The 18,600-nt window shown below is 45.5% G+C and overlaps 1 protein-coding gene across 1 annotated transcript; it reads right to left on the bottom strand.

Annotated features, from left to right (window-relative positions):
- Positions 1–2,226: 2,226 nt before the first annotated feature.
- Positions 2,227–13,246, bottom strand: LOC138646199 (E3 ubiquitin-protein ligase TRIM11-like). The gene is made up of 4 exons (XM_069735663.1): positions 13,174–13,246; positions 12,309–12,413; positions 8,876–9,741; positions 2,227–4,259 (listed from the first exon to the last, which is right to left on the bottom strand). Exons 1-4 carry the CDS (start codon positions 13,244–13,246, stop codon positions 3,513–3,515), a joined length of 1,791 nt encoding a protein of 596 aa, XP_069591764.1. The 3' UTR covers positions 2,227–3,512.
- Positions 13,247–18,600: the final 5,354 nt, after the last annotated feature.

Raw genomic sequence — 18,600 nt, forward strand, 5'->3', positions numbered from 1 at the left:
AGTAAGAACGGCTGTAAGGTATTGGGTGCACAATGGTTCTATAGCGATCCAAGAACAAACAAGAGTGGACCCTCTGGACCGTGGGGAGACCTACCCCTGGGCGAGCGACCTAAGGTGGAAAACGACCCCTATACAGGGACCGCTAGGGGCAGGCCCAGAGGTCACTTACCCACGGTGAAGATACCAGAAGGGACGGCTCCAGGAAGAAGGGAAGGAGAAGGCTGGATAAACCGGAACACTGGGAAGCTGAAACGAAGAGGACGCTGAGGAACAAAACAAAAGAACAAAGGAGGGTAAACAACAAAGGCAGGATGACCAGCAAACTAAAGGGGCAAAACCAAAAGAGGGCAGGAACAGAGGGAAAGCGAATCCACAGACAAAAACGGAGAGCACGTAGCAGAGAGAACCTGAGAGAGCCAAAGGCAATAGCAAAAGAGCTAAAACAATCTGGCACCAGAGAACCGGAGAGCCTACCTCTTATAGTAGAGGCAGGAACAGGATTCGTTAAGTGAAGACTGACCTCAGGAAGAGGTAACGGAGACCCTGCACCTGCGTCCCTGAGGAAAGCTAGGGCGCCTGCGCAAAGAGAGCGCACCAGCCGAGGACCCGGACACCGGAAATGCAGAGGGAGCACAGGAGCGCACGGACCCGGAAGTGGAACGCCGGGAGCGCGCTGCGGCAGAGGAGGATCCGGCGCTACGAGGACCAGGAGCAGGACGGGCGGGAGCAGACCCGGGGACAGAGCGACGAGAGCCGCGGCGCCCGGACAGAGCAGCGGAGGAGCGACGATGCCGAGAAGCGGCATAGGTAACAGGTTCCATCCTTGTCCAAAAATGAATGTACTGTATGTAACAGAGACATAACAGCGTTGGCCACCCCCAATCTATGCTGGTAAGCAAACTGTAGAGGGACAGGAAAAGTCGTCACCCTCAACTTAAGTAAGCAAGGACTAATCTTCCCAAGGGCTTCATAACATGCGATGTTAAGGCTACAGGGCGATAGTCGTTTAGGGATGCAGGAAAAGTAGTCTTGGGGACCAGAACCAGGCAGGAAGTCTTCCATAACACCGGTACCCTCTGTGATTGTAGGCTCCAGTTAAACAGGTACTGAAAGACAGTACACCCCTGATGTACGCACTTTAAAGGGAACCTGTCATGTCCTTTGTAGCATGTAAACGGTCCCCAATGTGCATCACTAACACTTTTTTTCATTAAAAGGCGCTGTAATCATGTGCAAAATGCTCTTCATATAGTTATAACGTACCTGCTCCTTTAGTCATAGGGGTGTGCTTCATTGGGTTCAGTCACGGTTGTCACAGCCAACGCGATTTGCATGATGCTCTCAGGGTTGCGCCAACGTCACTAAAATCCGATTTGAAAATCCCACACTTGAATAATGTATCATGGAGCCGCGCTTGCGCCGTGACGAGCAGCTCCCCACGCGTGAGCTGTGACAACTGGCTCCGGCCGCCTAGTCAGTGAAGCTTTGTATTACACACAGTCTCAGTGCGCACCTGCGGGAAGCTGCTCATCACGGCGCATGCGCCATTCACCGATCATCACTACAAGGATACAGCACCAAAATAACCATCAGTACATGAATACATCACCAGAATACATCACCAGAGCCACCACCAATTTTGTGCACGCTGTATTTGTCACAAGACGGACACAAAAACCATTACGGTAGTTTATCTATAATGAGGGTCTGTTTATTTTCCATTAGGGTATCTGCCAAATGCTGGACACCTTAATTGAAACCAAACGGCCCCGATTATAGTTACGCTTTATTAGTTTCCATAACTATCCTTGGATTCTACATTTAAGATATAGGACGCCAGAGATAAATCTCTATTTTTTTCTGTATTGTGTTAAAGGTCAGAAAAAATAATAGATTCTGTATTCTAACTCTGATATCGCACTCCCTGACCCATCGGTGGGGGAGGGGGGAGGTGCATTAAGGGTCCTGTTACCTTAGTCTCTGACCCATTCCTTTGGGGTTGGGGGAGGACACCAAAATACTTTATCCCGGCCTTATTCTAAGATAGTAAAAATTCTTCCAGTAATTGTAAATCCTTTCTACCTTTCTGTAGTTGGGGGGGACGCTGCTCCTGCTGGAAAGGGTTTCAGGAGACCAGCGTCCTAGTGCACTTTTTTTTTTGCGGCACGTAGACACTTTTTTAAGCGCACTCAGGTAGAAAGCACAAATTCGTCTCCAGAAAATGGCCGACAATTTCAGAATGATTATTTTATTAGAAGTGAACAAGAAAGTAACAATGGAATAATACAAAATTGATATCTGTAAAATCAGGATGAAGCCCCCACCTGTAACCCAGCAGCCTGACACAGACAGTAACATACATATATTTCGGCATCGGGTCTTTGATTCAGAATTATCAGACATCGAAAAGAGAAATCTATAACATTCTTCTGGATTATTTTTTTAAAATTTTATCCAAGAAAGCTCCGCATTCTTTCTGATTCCTATTTTTTTTATTTTATTCTTGTTTTATACGTGAAAGAAGTGCCGGATTAGCACATTTTCTGGATTTGAAATATTAAATGTTAAACCCTATTTCCAACTTCACAAAAAAAAAAAATAATGTTATTAACCAAATACATCTAAAGTACAAATTTAAACAACTTTACAATAGGTCTTATTTTTTTTCACAGACAGCTATATATTTGCATGGTAACAGACCTATGTTTATGTATGTTTCCATGGTAACAGACCACAAACCTTGGGTGGTCGGATCCTGCACTCCTGTTTCCTTCTGCCTCCTACTTATTTCTATCCTCATGGGATAATTTACTGAACATTAAATATGAAGGGAACTGTGATTGCAGGATCTGACTACACTGGTGGAATGTGTTGTCTGTTACCATGGAGACACATAGCTCTAAACAAAGATTGTATACACAAAACAATAGTAGTTTGTTTTTTTTAAATCACCAGCTTTTTTTTTAGATATTTTGGAACAATAATAATTGGTTGTGAAGATAGACACGTTTTTAGGATTAATTGATGTAATCACACATTGAATAGCTTGGATGACAAATTATGTGCGTATTAGACTCGTGATCTATCTGTAGAAATGATTTATAGAACTTCAATAAGAAATCCACAAAAAAGAAAATAACGTAAATCTGATGTATACCTAAGATTAATATGTCAGATAATTCTGGATAAACCTCTTGGGCGGAGACAAAACTTAGATCATGTCTGGATCGTGAATACGTCAATTACTTGGATGCTCGTTACCTGCAGCCACCACTCGGGGGAGCTCTCTGCATTCCACGTATACAGTACTGTGCTCCCTCTACTGGTGGTCGCAGGTAATACGTAAGCTCATAAAACTATGTCTATAGAGATGATCTGTAGAATTATATAATTATGGCAAAAAAGATTGAACCACTATGCAGAAAAAACTTAAGTAGCTCAGAGTTTTGAATCCGAATATGTAAGGAGGATGGAAGGTGGAGATAAATCTTATGGCTTTACAGAGGCCACCGTTATGTAATTATTCTGATTATGGAACCTTCATATAAATATAAGGCGGCATAAAGCGGCTCGGAGAAGGAGGCAGTGAAGGTGTGTAAGTGTCTGATGGGGTCACACACCTGATAGAAGGACAGACGCCTGGCCTCATAATCCAGATAGATCCCCACAATCCGCACAGGAGAATCTGATGCCAGTCGTATATATATTTTGTTATGACGGAATTCAAAAGTTTCATTGAACATCAAACCCCAGGATTTCTCATTATAACCAATATAAGATTCATTTCCGTTCACTTTCCTCTCCAGACTTTCCCCGGCCACTCCAACAATCCATTTCTTCGCCTGACTCACGTCCACCTCCCAGTAATGTCTCCCGGAGGAGAAGCTGCGAGAACTTAACACCTGACAAGATTTGAACCTCTTGGGCCCATCGGGTCTGTTCTGTGACGTAGCGGAATAAGAAGCAGATCTGAGATCCTGAGATACAATAATGTTATTATGAGCCGTGTCTATATCCAGTAATATGTCCGATTTCTCAATCACTGAGAACTGTCTCTTCAGCTTCATATCAATCAGATTATCGGCAAAGTTCCCCAGTCCTGTGTGTAATATCTGTGAGACTAGGCCTTCATCCACACACGGAGGATCTCCTACATCACCGATGATATCACCACTCTCAGAACTGATGTCACCGGGGTTTACGTCTTGTAGAAAGGTCAGTGGATCAGTGATATTACATAATCCTTCAAGATAATTCATGTCTGTAGCAATATGTTATATGTTCATGTGGCCTCTAGGGGTCTCACTACTTTTATGTGTGTTCTATATTCTTTGTTTGGAACTTGTTGGATGTTGTTGTACTCGGAATTCATGTAATGGAGGTTGAGACATGATGTGAATAAAGAGCCTGGAGATACTCACAGAGTGTGATTTATGACAGGATTCATCAAACAGAACATGGTGGCAGCCGGGCACAGAACCTGCAAATTCTTAGAGCTTATATGAGGCTGGAACTGCACAGATCACTGCAACTGTAAGTACAGATTCCCTGACAGTACAGAAAAATGGAGACTGGTCTGAAGCCCCATCAGAGACTGGATGTCACTTCATGTAATCTGTCCCAGACTTGGAGACATTGGAAGGAAGAGTTTACACTGTATGTGGATCTGACTGTGGGCCCCACTGATGACAAACGGAAAGTAAAGCTGTTTTATTACCTAATTGGGGAAAATGGCAGAGAATTAGCCCACACCTTGCTCCCAGACACAGACAACCTCCTCCTAGCAGACATTGTGCAGGCATTTGATAAACACTGTGACCCAAAGAAGAATGAGACAGTGGAAAGATATAAGTTTTTCACAAGACATCAGGAGGATGGTGAAACTGTGGACAGATATCTGACAGAGCTGAGGAGACTTGCAGAAACATGTGGCTTTGGAGAGATCAGGGACAGTCTGATCAAGGACAGAATGGTGTGTGGCATAAAGGACAGTCATCTCAAAGAAAGATTACTGAGAGAGGAAGGCATGACTTTAGAGAAATGTATGCAAATCTGCAGGGCTGCTGAGCTCACAAAGCACAGCCTGAAGATGATGGCAGGCACCAGTGAGAATGATGATGACAAGGTACATGCAGTATCTATGAAAGGAAAGACAGGACCAGACTACCCTACAAACACTGTCCACTGCAAGTATTGTGGGAAAAGACATGAGAGAGACAAAACCAAGTGTCCAGCATATGGGGAAACCTGCAGGTCATGTGGCAAGAAGAATCATTCCTCTGCTGTCTGCAGGCAAGGAAGAGGCAAACAGTACAGACAGCTCCACACTGTGACACCAGACACTGACAGTGCAGAGGACATTACATGGCTACAAATGCAGTCTACAACAGAGAAAGTCAATGTAGTCGGGCAGTCAGTAGTGAAGGATGCCAAGCAGCTTTATGCAACATTCTTGTTGGATGAGAAGCCCATTAGATTTCAGCTGGATTGTGGAGCAAGCTGCAATGTAATTTCATTTGATCTGCTAAACAGGTTTCTATTGAGCCAACTGACAAGGTACTGGTGATGTACAACAAAAGTGTTCTGAAACCAATGGGGACATGTAAGCTAAAAATACGAAACCCATGTAACAGAAAGAGTTATAGAGTTGAATTTACCGTGTTACGGGGTGGTAACCATGTACCATTACTGGGAGTAAAAGCAGTTCAGGCAATGGACTTAATAAAAGTACAGTCTCAGAACATTATGTCTGTTGAAGTTGCCCAGGATATGCAAAATCCAAAACTAAATGCAGAGCACAACTTGGACATGCAGAAAATAAAAGCAGAGTATGCTGATGTATTTGAAGGTGATGGATGCTTTGAAGGTAAATCTAGGCTAGAAATTGACAACACAGTGCAGCCCACCAGATTACCTACAAGAAGAGTGCCTGTAGCTTTAATGCAACCGCTGAAAGTAGAACTGCAAGATCTACAAAGAAGAGGCATGATAGCACCAGTCCATAAGAGCACAGATTGGATCAGCAGTTTGGTCATAGTGCAGAAACCATCGGGCAAGTTAAGAATATGTATTGATCCTAAGCCACTCAACAAGGCGCTGAAACGAAATCATTACCCAATGCCAACATTAGATGATGTTCTACCAGATTTATCAAAGGCTAAGATATTTTCTGTATGTGATGTAAAAAATGGATTCTGGCACGTGGCCCTGACTGAAGATTCAAGTTTATTGACAACATTTTCTTCACCATTTGGACGCTTTAAATGGCTGAAAATGCCCATGGGACTAAAACCTGCTCCAGAGATATTCCAGCAGAAATGGATGCAGGCTTTGGAAGGACTTACTGGAGTGAAGACAATAGCGGATGATATCCTAGTAGTGGGAGAAGGTGAAAATATAGAATCTGCAATCAAGGATCACGATCAGAAGATGATACAATTTTTGGACAGATGCAGAGAAAAAAACATAAAGCTGAATTTGGACAAATTCAAATTGAAAATGACAGAAGTGGCCTATATTGGTCATCGACTGACTTCAACTGGGGTCAAAGTGGATCCTGAAAAGGTGAGAGCAATACAAGATTTGCCTACCCCTACTGATGTTTCTGGAGTACAACGATTTTTGGGCATGGTGAATTATCTCTCAAAATTTTGCAGACATCTCTCAGACATGTGTGAGCCACTGAGACAGCTAACCCACAAAGATGTGCGCTGGGAATGGACAGAAAGCCAGGAGACTGCTTTCCGAGCAGTAAAGAATGCCATTGCAGATACAGCAACCCTAAAGTATTTCGATCCAGATCGAGAAGTGGTGGTACAATGTGATGCTTCGGAAAAAGGCCTTGGAGCCACATTAATGCAGAACAAACAGCCAATTACATTTGCAAGCAGAGCCCTTACAACAACAGAGCAGGGATATGCGCAGATTGAGAAGGAACTACTGGCTGTGGTATTTGGGATGGAGAAGTTTCACCAGTACACCTACGGTCGACGGGTAACAGTGCAGTCGGATCACAAACCATTGGAGAGCATTACAAAGAAACCATTACTAAATGCCCCAAAGAGACTACAGCGCATGCTGTTGCGACTTCAGAAATATGATGTTGACATCGGGTACTGTCCAGGAAGAGACTTACTGATTGCAGATACGCTAAGCAGAGCTTACCTTCCTATCACAAATGATGAAAAGGAAGACATTGAAACCATCAATATGTCTAACTACCTTGCAGTGTCAAAAGAAAAGGTCAAGCAAATCCAGACTTTTACAGAGAAGGATAAAAGTCTCGAGTTTAAAGACTGTCATATTGCAGGGCTGGCCAAAATACAAGCAGCATGCTCCGAGGGAAGTCTCACCATTCTTCCACATAAGAGATGAATTGTCAGTGCAGCAAGGAATCATCTTTAAAGGAGACAGGGCTGTTATACCTGAAGTTCTCAGAAGAGGCATATTGAAGACATTGCACTCTTCTCACTTAGGCATGGAAGGATGCCTACGTCGTGCACGAGAATCAGTTTATTGGCCAGGAATGAATGACCACATAAAAAATTACATAGCACAATGTGAAATATGTGCATCCTGCAATGATAAGCAACCAAAGGAGACATTGCAACCTCATGAAATTCCACATAGGCCTTGGTCAAAAATAGGAACAGACTTGTTCACATGGAATGACAAAGAATACCTGATTACAGTGGACTATTTCTCTAACTTCTGGGAGGTTGATTTGGTGCAGGACACAAGGGCGAGAACAGTGATTAAAAAACTCAAGGCCCATTTTGCCAGGTATGGCATCCCAGATATCGTTTTCTCTGACAATGCGGCACAGTTTACGTCGGAAGAATTCAAAACTTTCAGTAAGAAATGGGAATTTGAACACCAGACGTCTTCTCCAAGATATCCTCAGAGTAATGGGAAAGCAGAGTCAGCAGTAAAAACGGCCAAAAGACTCATGCAGAAAGCAAACCAGGTGGGTGCTGATGTATATCTGTCTATACTGGATCATAGAAACACACCCACCCAAGGCCTAGACAGCAGTCCGGCACAGAGGCTCATGAGTAGGCGTACAAAGACACTAGTACCAACTGCGAGTCATCTGTTAGAGCCAAAGCTGCTGGGAAACATCAAAGCTAAATTACAGAAGAATCAAGCTAGGCAAGCTTTCTATTACAATAAATCTGCAAAGGATCTGCCTGAGCTCCAGAGAAATGACAACATTCGGCTGCAGCCAAGCACCACATTTGACAAACACTGGCAAAAGGCAAAGGTTGTCCAGAAACTGGGACCTCGGTCTTACGAAATTCTAACAGACGACGGAAGAAGACTAAGGAGGAATCGAAGATATTTGAGGAAAACGCAAGAAAGAGATGATTCATGGCCTTTTGAACAGTATCCAGACACCCAAGACAACGAGGCAGCAAGTACAAGTCAGGCACCAACAGTGACAGCTGACCATCAGGGTGAGGACTCTGGCCAGAGACAGACAATATCAGAAGAACTACCAGATGTACCAGATGTAGAAAGTGACACATCTTATATTACCAGAGCTGGCAGAATTAGCAAAAAGCCGGCGCACCTCAAAGATTATATCTAACTGGACGTACTAGGTTAATTTCTAACTTTGTCATAGTATACATTAGTTTAGTATCTTTTATTGTTCCTCTAGTTAAAAGAGAAAGGATGTAGCAATATGTTATATGTTCATGTGGCCTCTAGGGGTCTCACTACTTTTATGTGTGTTCTATATTCTTTGTTTGGAACTTGTTGGATGTTGTTGTACTCAGAATTCATGTAATGGAGGTTGAGACATGATGTGAATAAAGAGCCTGGAGATACTCACAGAGTGTGATTTATGAAAGGATTCATCAAACAGAACAATGTCCTTGGTCAGTTTGTCCACTTGAAGCTCCACCTGTTCTACCAGGTCAGAGACTGAACGTGAGACCTGATCCTTCTGTCTGGAAATCTCTCCCTGGATTCTCTTTTCTAGATCATCCAGCTTCTTCCTGAGATCAGTAAACAGGAGAGCGACTCTGTCACCGAGTCCGGCCGATTTCTTTCCCTGTTCTGTCCCGTGATCCTTCAGATTCTGGACTCTTTTTTGAGCTTCTTCTCTCTTGCAATTTAGTTTCTCCATAACAGACTTCAGTTTCTCTTTCTTCTTCTCAGAGGCGACATCCAGGGACTCAACTTCATGTGCCTTATGGGCTCCGGCCACCCAGCAGGACACACAGATACAGGCGGCGTCTATAGGACAATAATATTTCAGGATCTCATTGTGTGTGGAGCATTTTCGATCCATAAATGACACCGTAGGTTCAATTAGATTGTGATTCACTGACTTGTTATGGGTTGTGAGATGTTCCTCACACATGGAGGTCTCACATTGCAGACAGGATTTCACAGCCGGTACTGGAGACTTTGTACAGTAAGTACAGAAGATCCTGGTCTCCTCCATATCAGGCTGAGTAGATGAGAAATGCTCCACTATGTTCCTCAGCTTTCGGTTCTTCTCCACGGCCGGACGCTCCGGATATTCTGCTCTGCAGTCAGGACAGGAATACTCTCCAGCCGCCTCCTGTGCATCCAGCACACTCACAATACACGAGCGGCAGAAGTTGTGTCCACATCTCAGGGATACGGGATCTGTATAGAGGCTCAGGCAGATGGAGCAGTTCAGCTTGTCCCTCAGCTCAGCAGACGCAATTGTGGTGGGAAATAACAGAAACCGAAAGATAAAAGTTCCTTCATACAGCACACATGCGATTTGTACACTTAGTCATGTACTGACAAGCTCCTCTCCCTAATGCTCTCAATGTTCAGTGAAAAACTTAAAGGGACTCTGTCACCTGAATTTGGAGGGAACAATCGTCAGCCATGGAGGCGGGGTTTTCGGGTGTTTGATTCACCCTTTCCTTACCCGCTGGCTGCATGCTGGCTGCAATATTGGATTGAAGTTCATTCTCTGTCCTCCGTAGTACATGCCTGCACAAGGCAATCTTGCCTTGCGCATGCGTGTACTATGGAGGACAGAGAATGAACTTCAATCCAATATTGCAGCCAGCAGTTAAGGAAAGCAGGGCCGGCTCCAGGTTTTCGAGGGCCCCGGGCGAAAGAGTCTCAGTGGGCCCCCCCCCCCCCCCCTTTAACACATACCCCGATTTATGATGCACAGATATGGCAGAGAAATGTATAGTACAATGCCAGATTTCACTTCTTACATGAGTGACAGCTATTGTAAATTCTGCAGTGTATATATACAGGACAGGAGGAGTGGTACTGTGCAGTGTATATATACAGGAGGAAAGGTGCTGTGCAGTGTATATATACAGGAGGAGTGGTACTGTGCAGTGTATATATACAGGAGGAGCGGTACTGTGCAGTGTATATATACAGGGGGAGAGGTGCTGTGCAGTGTATATATACAGGGGGAGAGGTGCTGTGCAGTGTATATATACAGGGGGAGAGGTGCTGTGCAGTGTCGTGAGCAGGGCGTTGTTGTATCAGAAAATCTTTTCTATTTTGAGTTTTTCTATGAAGCAAAGACTTTTCTACATAAACAACATTGCTTGGTTTTGCGGCCCCAACAGATCTGTGCTACAAAGTAACAGGCGGCTCAGGCAATAATGATGCTGAATCCTTTCCACAAACCCTAATGACCCAATTAGTGCCCCGCCATTAGAATCTCATTAAACGCCTCCCTGTCCCGAGCAATCATGTACAGTATGGGGGGATCCTGCAGCCCACCCCCTGACTGCTCCATACCATACACTGCCCTCTGTCGCGCTCACTATTATCCTGTGCATTTCTCCTTCATCGTTACCCCATGTTACACTTGTCACCCCCCCACTACATAGTAGCAGGGCAGCCAATGTCACCCCCTCCCGGACCCTAATGGCAGCAGGAAATGTCTGCTCCTCTATTGGGTTGGAACCTGATTTAATCAAGGAATAATGTTGATTTGTTGCCGGTGGCTGCAGGGGAAGGGTTAAGTGATGCCATGTCCTTGGTGGGAGCAGTGGCAGCTGCTGGGACCGGGACAGACACAACCAATGTTGCTGTGACTGCACAGTGTGATGTGGAGGAGAGAAGCTGAGACTCCGGAGCAGAAATCACCCACATGCCAGCACTGGGCAGAGTCCCTCCAGTCACCAGCCTGGGGCCATGGGGCCCCAATGTACAGCCCACATGGCAGCAGCTCCCCTTCCTCCTGGCATCTGGTTAACCCCATTTATGCGGGTCGGATTGTTATCTTTAAGGTTTAGCAATAACCTTCATACAGATGGGAAGGGGTTAAGCTTCTTCCTACCCCACTGGTGCAGGTTTGGTGCAGCATGCATGTATTCTGGGAGAGCTGGGTGGCTGCAGGTTGCAGGCTGCACCCCACCAGCTGCTCCTCCAGACATCACCCACATTTTTAAGCAGCGGAGACAGACACCAGCAGACTGAGCCACAAGTCCATCTGCAACCACTGCTGGATACCATAACACTCACTCAGTCACTGGTAGCAGCTCCTCCTGAATCTGCCTGATAAGTTCAGCTCAGCACTGCAACCAGGGGATGTGCTCTCTCAGCCCACAAACAATGTCACACTGGCTGCCTTCTCTTAACCCCTATGTGTGCCTGCCTGGCTGCACTGACTGAGTGAGAACATGCTTGTGTCAGAGCTGGCACATAGGGGTTAAGAGAACGCAGCCAGCAGTGACTTTGTGGGCGGAGAGAGCATGTTCTCCTGCTCTGCTCTCCCAGAGTCCCAGCTGTATCTATGACAGCGTGAGTGGGCCCCCCTCTCTCCCCAGGGCCCCGGCATTTGCCCAGGTGCGCCGGGTGCTGACGCCGGCCCTGAAGGAAAGGGTGAATCAAAAACCCCAAAACCCCGCCTCCATGGCTGAAGATTGTTCCCTCCAAATTCAGGTGACAGTGTCCCTTTAAAGAAGCAGAAAGAGAAGCTCAATGCCACAGGACCATAAGTATGAAAGTCACATATGAGTGAAGTGTCCATGTGATGACTACTACATCGCAGCTTCTGAATTCTCACAACTAATGCACTGCACACTTTTAGGATTCTCCCTTGCCGGTGGACGGTCATGTCAGCACAAGCATGCGATTTGTATACTTCTGACCACATTCCGACTAGACGTGCCCGGCCTCGCTCAGTTCATTTTCATTGAGTGAGGCCACACATGTCTAGTCAGCATGTGACCATATGTATGTAAATCGCCAGCACGAGAGAATCCTGACAGCGTGCAGTGAGCACTGTGAGTATCCAGAAGTCTGCAGTCACATAGAATGACTGCAGACTCATTACAAACCTGGTAATAGACTGAAGAACCTGGCAATCAACTTAATGCTTGTGAAAGATGTATCTGTAGTACCAACAAACGTTTCGGTCCCAAATTCAGGACCTTCATCAGTTACTACAGGGTGACAAAACATATATATATAACACCTACTGAAATAAAAATACAAAAGAAAGTATATACAATATAATGCAATGCAATATAATGTCAATCTGAGACATAAAGGTCATAATGGAAATAGAACTGTAAGGATGCAGAGTAAACCACTGTGGTGTCAGGGCACGGAGGAATGACGTACCGTACTAATGGACGTTCTAGGAAGAAAGAACCAATGGTAATAGACTGTGTCTGAGTGAAAAAATGGGGGTATAGTTACAAGCCTATGCTACTCAGTGAGACGTGCTAAGTGCTGTGAGTAGCCTGTAAGTACTTACCAGTTAAAAGCTAGGGCCATTAGGTGAATAGGCTGAAAGAGAACATGGTACAATAAAGATGGAGCGCTGTGACTAAAGCGGATAATCAGCCGTAACATGACCAACAAGGGGCGGCAGCGCCAGTGAATGACACCACAGTGGTTTACTCTGCATCCTTACAGTTCTTCTATTTCCATTATGATCTTTATGTCTCAGATTGACATTATATATTGCATTGCATTATATTCTATATACTTTCTTTTGTATTTTTATTTCAGTAGGTGTTTATATATATATATATATATAAATTTTTTTTTATCACTTGCTGTGGGAACCTACCTGATCACCATCATTAGTAGTGCACACATATTCACCTTATATATCATTACAAACCTGGACATTCCCTTTAATGCTCCTAACATAAATAAAAACATGAGTTAGTCAGTATCACAAATAACATTTACATCCAGGTACCTTATAGATGACATCGTCTCCGCAGCTGTTCTCCTCCTTTTCTTCATCTTGTTGAGACCCCATGATGAGTTTTCTCATCCACAGCCGTCTCTGCAGACTTCCATCTTCTCCGTTCTTTTGCAGAAAATCTCCACATGATACCCTTAAAGATACAAGTGTCATTATAATGCTCCTGAATAAAAAATTGCCCCTCACTATATAGTCTGCACAAAATATGACCCCCACACTGTCCCTCTTATGGTACGTGCTCTTCACACTGACCTCTCCTTTCCATACCGGCCCCCTCTTCACACTGTCCTCTCACACTATGTCCCCCCTATAGGGCCCAGTATTTATACTGTACTCTCTCATAACACTCCCCCTCCTTGGTATACTGTCCCCTCCTGGCTGTGCCCTTACACTGTCCACCCATGCCACGAACCCACTACTCAGTTTCTATTCTGTGCCGTTCGCTCCTCATACTGTCTGCACCCTTCCCCCCATACCATTTCCTCATACATGCCCCCATTCCCCTGTACTGTTTCCTCATACATGCCCCCATTCCCCAGTACCATTTCCTTATACATGCCCCTCATTCCCCCGTACTGTTTCCTCATACATGCCCCCCAATTCCCCGTACTGTTTCCTCACACATGCCCCCATACTGTTTCCTCATACATGCCCTCATTCCCCCGTATTGTTTCCTCATACATGCCCCCAATTCCCTATACTGTTACCTCATACATGCCCCCCATTCCCCAGTACTTTTTCCCCATACATGCCCCCCATTCCCCCATACTGTTTCCTTATATATGCACCCATTCCCCCGTACTGTTTCCTCATACATGCCCTCATTCCCTATACTGTTTCCTCATACATGCCCCCCATTCCCCAGTACTGTTTCTGGAGCGCCCCAGACGCAGGGCCGCGGGTTACTCGGTACCGGTCCTCTCTGTCTGTTCTGGGGTTGTCACGGTGGCTGGACCCGGTCCGTGACCCTGCTAATGGGCGTCCAATAAAAAGGGTGAAGGAAGTTGTTAGGTGTTTCTGACGCCACCTGTGGTATTCGGTCAGGTCGACCGACGCTGCTCGGGGTCCACTGGGGTGATGTGATGGCAGCTAGATGGTATACCTTCCCACAGGTGAAGTGAGTCCCCAGGACATCCCAGTGGTGTAGGTGGCGATGGTGTGAGGTACAGTCAATAACGAGGACACAGGGTTGCAGTCTATTTACCTCTTTACTGGTGACTTCAGGATCCTCAATCCAGAGCACTATCAACAGGGCTGTCTGAGACCGGCCGGTCCAAAGGCACATCCAGAGTTCCCTTTGCAGGTGGAAATCGTTGCCTACCACTAGCGCCTGTGTGTTGTAGTGCTTCCCTGCTGAGCATTCGGGATAGTCCTCACAACTTCTGTTCTCGTTCTTTCTATTCTCGGTACCCCAAGTTTGTTATGGCTAGGACGCACCCGTTTGACGGGAAGACTCGGAGCTATTCTGGGACCCTAGAGACGCCCCTCTCCACGCTTGCCCCCTATGTCTGCTTAGGTGATGTATGGTAGACAGCCAACCTATAATTAACTGTCCTGCGGTATTTGAAGTAAGGCATAGAGTTAGTTACTTCCTCGGTGTTCCGGTCACCGGCTACGCGCCTCAGTAGGATGTTGTCGTTCTCGGGGCACGACTCCTACTGGCTCTCCTTTGTGCTTGATCTCGTTTCTCACTGTCCACAATATCCTTCGCTTCGTGTCCTTTCCTTAGATGCCAGGTTCCCATGCCTGACAGGGACCCCTCTGTATCTTCCCCGTAACACCCCCTGCCACGGGAAGTTGCCTGGGCAAAACCCAGCCAGCTTCTCTCCAACTTCCTATCCAACCCTGTTGTGAATTCTGCTCTTGGGCTCCCTCCGGTGGTTATGAGTGGTAGTGCTGCGGTAGTTGGATCGCAGCATTTATCAGGTGTATCTATTTTTTGCAATTTGGGCTGGGCTATATAGCCTTGCTTGATCCTTTAGTCAGTGCCAGTTGTCCATTGTTTTTGGAGGATTCACATCCCTTCTGGTCTCTCCTGTTTGCTGTGCTTTTCTTCAAAGATAAGTCCTGGCTTTGTTTTTGCTGTCCACCTGCTGTGGACCTTATAGTTCTGTGCATTTTCATGTTTTTGTCTTGTCCAGCTTAGTCTGTGAAGGATTTTTTGCAGCCTAGCTATTTCTCTGGAGATGCAGATATACCCTCCATGTCTTTAGTCAGATGTGGTGTTTTGTATTTTCTGTGGTGGAAATTTTCTAGTGTTTTAATACTGACCGCATAATACTCTGTTCTATTCTTTCTTTTCAGCTAGTATGGCCTCCTATGCTAAATCCTGATTTCATGTCTGCGTATGTTATTTCCCTCTCCTCTCACAGTCAATATTTGTGGGAGGCTGTCTTTCCTTTGGGGATTTTCTCTAAGGCAAGATAGGTTTCCTGTTTCTGTCTTTAGGGGTAGTTATTTCTTAGGCTGTGTCGAGGGGTCTAGGGAGTGTTAGGTACCCCCCACGGCTACTTCTAGTTGCGCTGTTAGGTTCAGGGTTTGCGGTCAGTACAGGTTCCACCTTCTCCAGAGTACGTCTCATGCTGCTCCAAGGCCACCAGATCATAACACAACCCCTAGTTTTACCAGTGTGTGGAGTGGCCTAATAAATAAAACCTTTTGCTCCCCCTAGTGGCCGGAGTGTGAAGTGTAATGTGTGCTTGTGATACCTGGTCAGGTGAACTCCTTTAGTGCCATCAGACGTACCATCACTCCTTTTAGTGGCAGAGCGACACTACTGCAACAACCAGGTCTCTGGGGCGCTGCATTTCCTCATACATGCCCCCCATTCCCCCGTAGTTTCCTCATACATGCCCCATTCCCTGTACTGTTTCCTCATACATGCCCCCCATTCCCCCGTACTGTTTCCTCATACATGCCCCCCATACTATTTCCTCATACATGCCCCCATTCTCCCATACTGTTTCCTCATACATGCCCCCCATACTATTTCCTCATACATGCCCTCATTCCCCATAGTTTCCTCATACATGCCCCATTCCCTGCACTGTTTCCTCATACATGCCCCCATTTCCTGTACTGTTTCCTCATACATGTCCCCCATCTCCCCCTTTGCTCTTCATTTTGTGTCCTCAAATCTCCCCACACATTAAATCTCCCCATCCCCACTCAAATTCTCCCCCCACACATGTTAAACCGCATACTACTACCCCAGGATATGATTGTGAAAAAGATGCCACTTGCCGCTCTGGACTGGTAGAAAACGTCCAACATTTTGTTGTACACATTAAACAATCGTAGTTTCCGTACGAAGCACAGATTTTTCATTAACTTCTTGTAAACCCTCTCCGTATGGCACCTCCAGTCCAGAGTACTGTCCAAGTGGACCCCCAATTATTTATACCCCTCGACCTGCTCCTCTTCCTGACCAGCAATTGTGACAGATGAGCCTTCCATCTTTCTCCCACTATAGTTCACCACCAGCTCCCCAGTTTTCTTTATGTTTAGGTGTAAGTAGTTAGCGTGGCACCAATCCACAAATTCCGACACCACCCGCCTATATTCCTCCTCACACCGGCCTCTCTAATACATCTGACTACCATGGAGTCATCCAAGAATTTTGAAAAAAATAAGATTTATACTGAAAATCTGCGGTATACAACGTGAATAGAAAAGGCGACAGCACCGTTCCCTGAGGGGCACCTACACTGCTCAATAATCTGCCAGAGACCACCGCTCCCAGCTGTACATACTGGCCGCTCTGACAGGTCGTCCATTATCCGATTTCTCATCCCCTCCTCCACCTCCATATCAGTCATCTTTTTGCATAGTAAGAACGGCTGTAAGGTATTGAATGCGCTGGAGAAGTCAAATAACATTGGGTGCACAGTGGTTCCATCACTGTCCAAAAATGAATGTACTGTATGTAACGGAGACATAACAGCGTTGGCCCCCCCCAATCTATGCTGGTAAGCAAACTGAAGGGGGACAGGAAAAGTCGTCACCCTCGACTCAAGTAAGCAAGCAGTAATCTTCCCAAGGGCTTCATAACATGCGATGTAAAGGCTACAGGGGGATAGTCGTTTAGGGATGCAGGAAAAGTCGTCTTGGGGATCGGAACCAGGCAGGAAGTCTTCCATAACACCGGTACCCTCTGTGATTGTAGGCTCCAGTTAAACAGGTACTGAAAGACAGTACACCCCTGATGTACGCACTTTAAAGGGAACCTGTCATGTCTTTTGTAGCATGTAAACGGTCCCCTGTGTGCATCACTAACACTTTTTTTCATTAAAATCGGCGCTGTAATCATGTGCAAAAAGCACTTCATATAGTTATAACGTACCTGCTCCTTTAGTCATAGGGGTGTGCTTCATTTGGTTCAGCCACGGTTGTCGCAGCCAACGTGATTTGAATGATGCTCTCAGGGTTGCGCCAACGTCACTAAATTCTGATTTGAAAATCCTGCACTTGCATAATGTATCATGGAGCCGCGCTTGCACCGTTTTGATCTGGGAGCCGCGCTTGCGCAGTGACAATCAGCTCCCCACGCGTGAGTCGTGACAAGTGGCTCCGGCCGCCTAGTCAGTGAAGCTTTGTATTACACACAGTCTCAGTGCACACCTGCGGGAAGCTGCTCACCACGGCGCATGCACCATTCACCGATCATCACTACAAGGATACAGCACCAAAATAACCATCAGTACATGAATACATCACCAGAATACATCACCAGAGCCACCATCAGTTTTGTGCATGCTGTATTTGTCACAAGACGGACACATAAACCATTAGTATATTTATAATGAGGGTCTGTTTATTTTCCATTAGGGCATCTGCCAAATGCTGGACACCTTAATTGAAACCAAACGGCCCCGATTATAGTTACACTTTATTAGTTTCCATAATTATCCTTGGGTTCTACATTTAAGATATAGGACGCCAGAGATAACAAATCTCTATTTTTTTTCTGTATTGTGTAAAAGGTCAGAAAAAATAATAGATTCTGTATTCTAACTCTGATATTGCACTCCCTGACCCATCGGTGGGGAAGTGGGGAGGTGCATTAAGGGTCCTGTTACCTTAGTCTCTGACCCAGTCCTTTGGGGTGGGGGAAGGGCACCAAAATACTTTATCCCGGCCTTATTCTTAAATAGTAAAAATTCTTCCAGTAATTGTAAATCCTTTCTACCTTTCTGTAGTTGGGGGGACGCTGCTCCTGCTGGAGAGGGGTTCAGGAGACCAGCGTCCTAGTGCACTTTTTTTTGTGGCACTTAGTCACTTTTTTAAGGTAGAGAGCACAAATTCGTCTCCAGAAAATGGCCGACAATTTCAGAATGATTATTTTATTAGAAGTGAACAAGAACGTAACAATGGAATAATACAAAATCCGTATCTGTAAAATCAGGATG

Source organism: Ranitomeya imitator, chromosome 7, assembly GCF_032444005.1.
Source record: "Ranitomeya imitator isolate aRanImi1 chromosome 7, aRanImi1.pri, whole genome shotgun sequence".
Taxonomy (NCBI): Eukaryota; Metazoa; Chordata; class Amphibia; order Anura; family Dendrobatidae; genus Ranitomeya; species Ranitomeya imitator.

Excerpts from the sequence above, each read along its gene's own strand:
- LOC138646199 (XM_069735663.1), bottom strand. The coding sequence starts at position 13,246 with ATGGGGTCTCAACAAGATGAAGAAAAGGAGGAGAACAGCTGCGGAGAC. Across the intron at positions 9,742-12,308 it reads GTTCTTCAGTCTATTACCAG|GAACTTTTATCTTTCGGTTT; the intron begins GTTTGTAATGAG and ends TGCTGTATGAAG. Across the intron at positions 4,260-8,875 it reads TGGACAAACTGACCAAGGAC|ATGAATTATCTTGAAGGATT; the intron begins ATTGTTCTGTTT and ends ATTGCTACAGAC.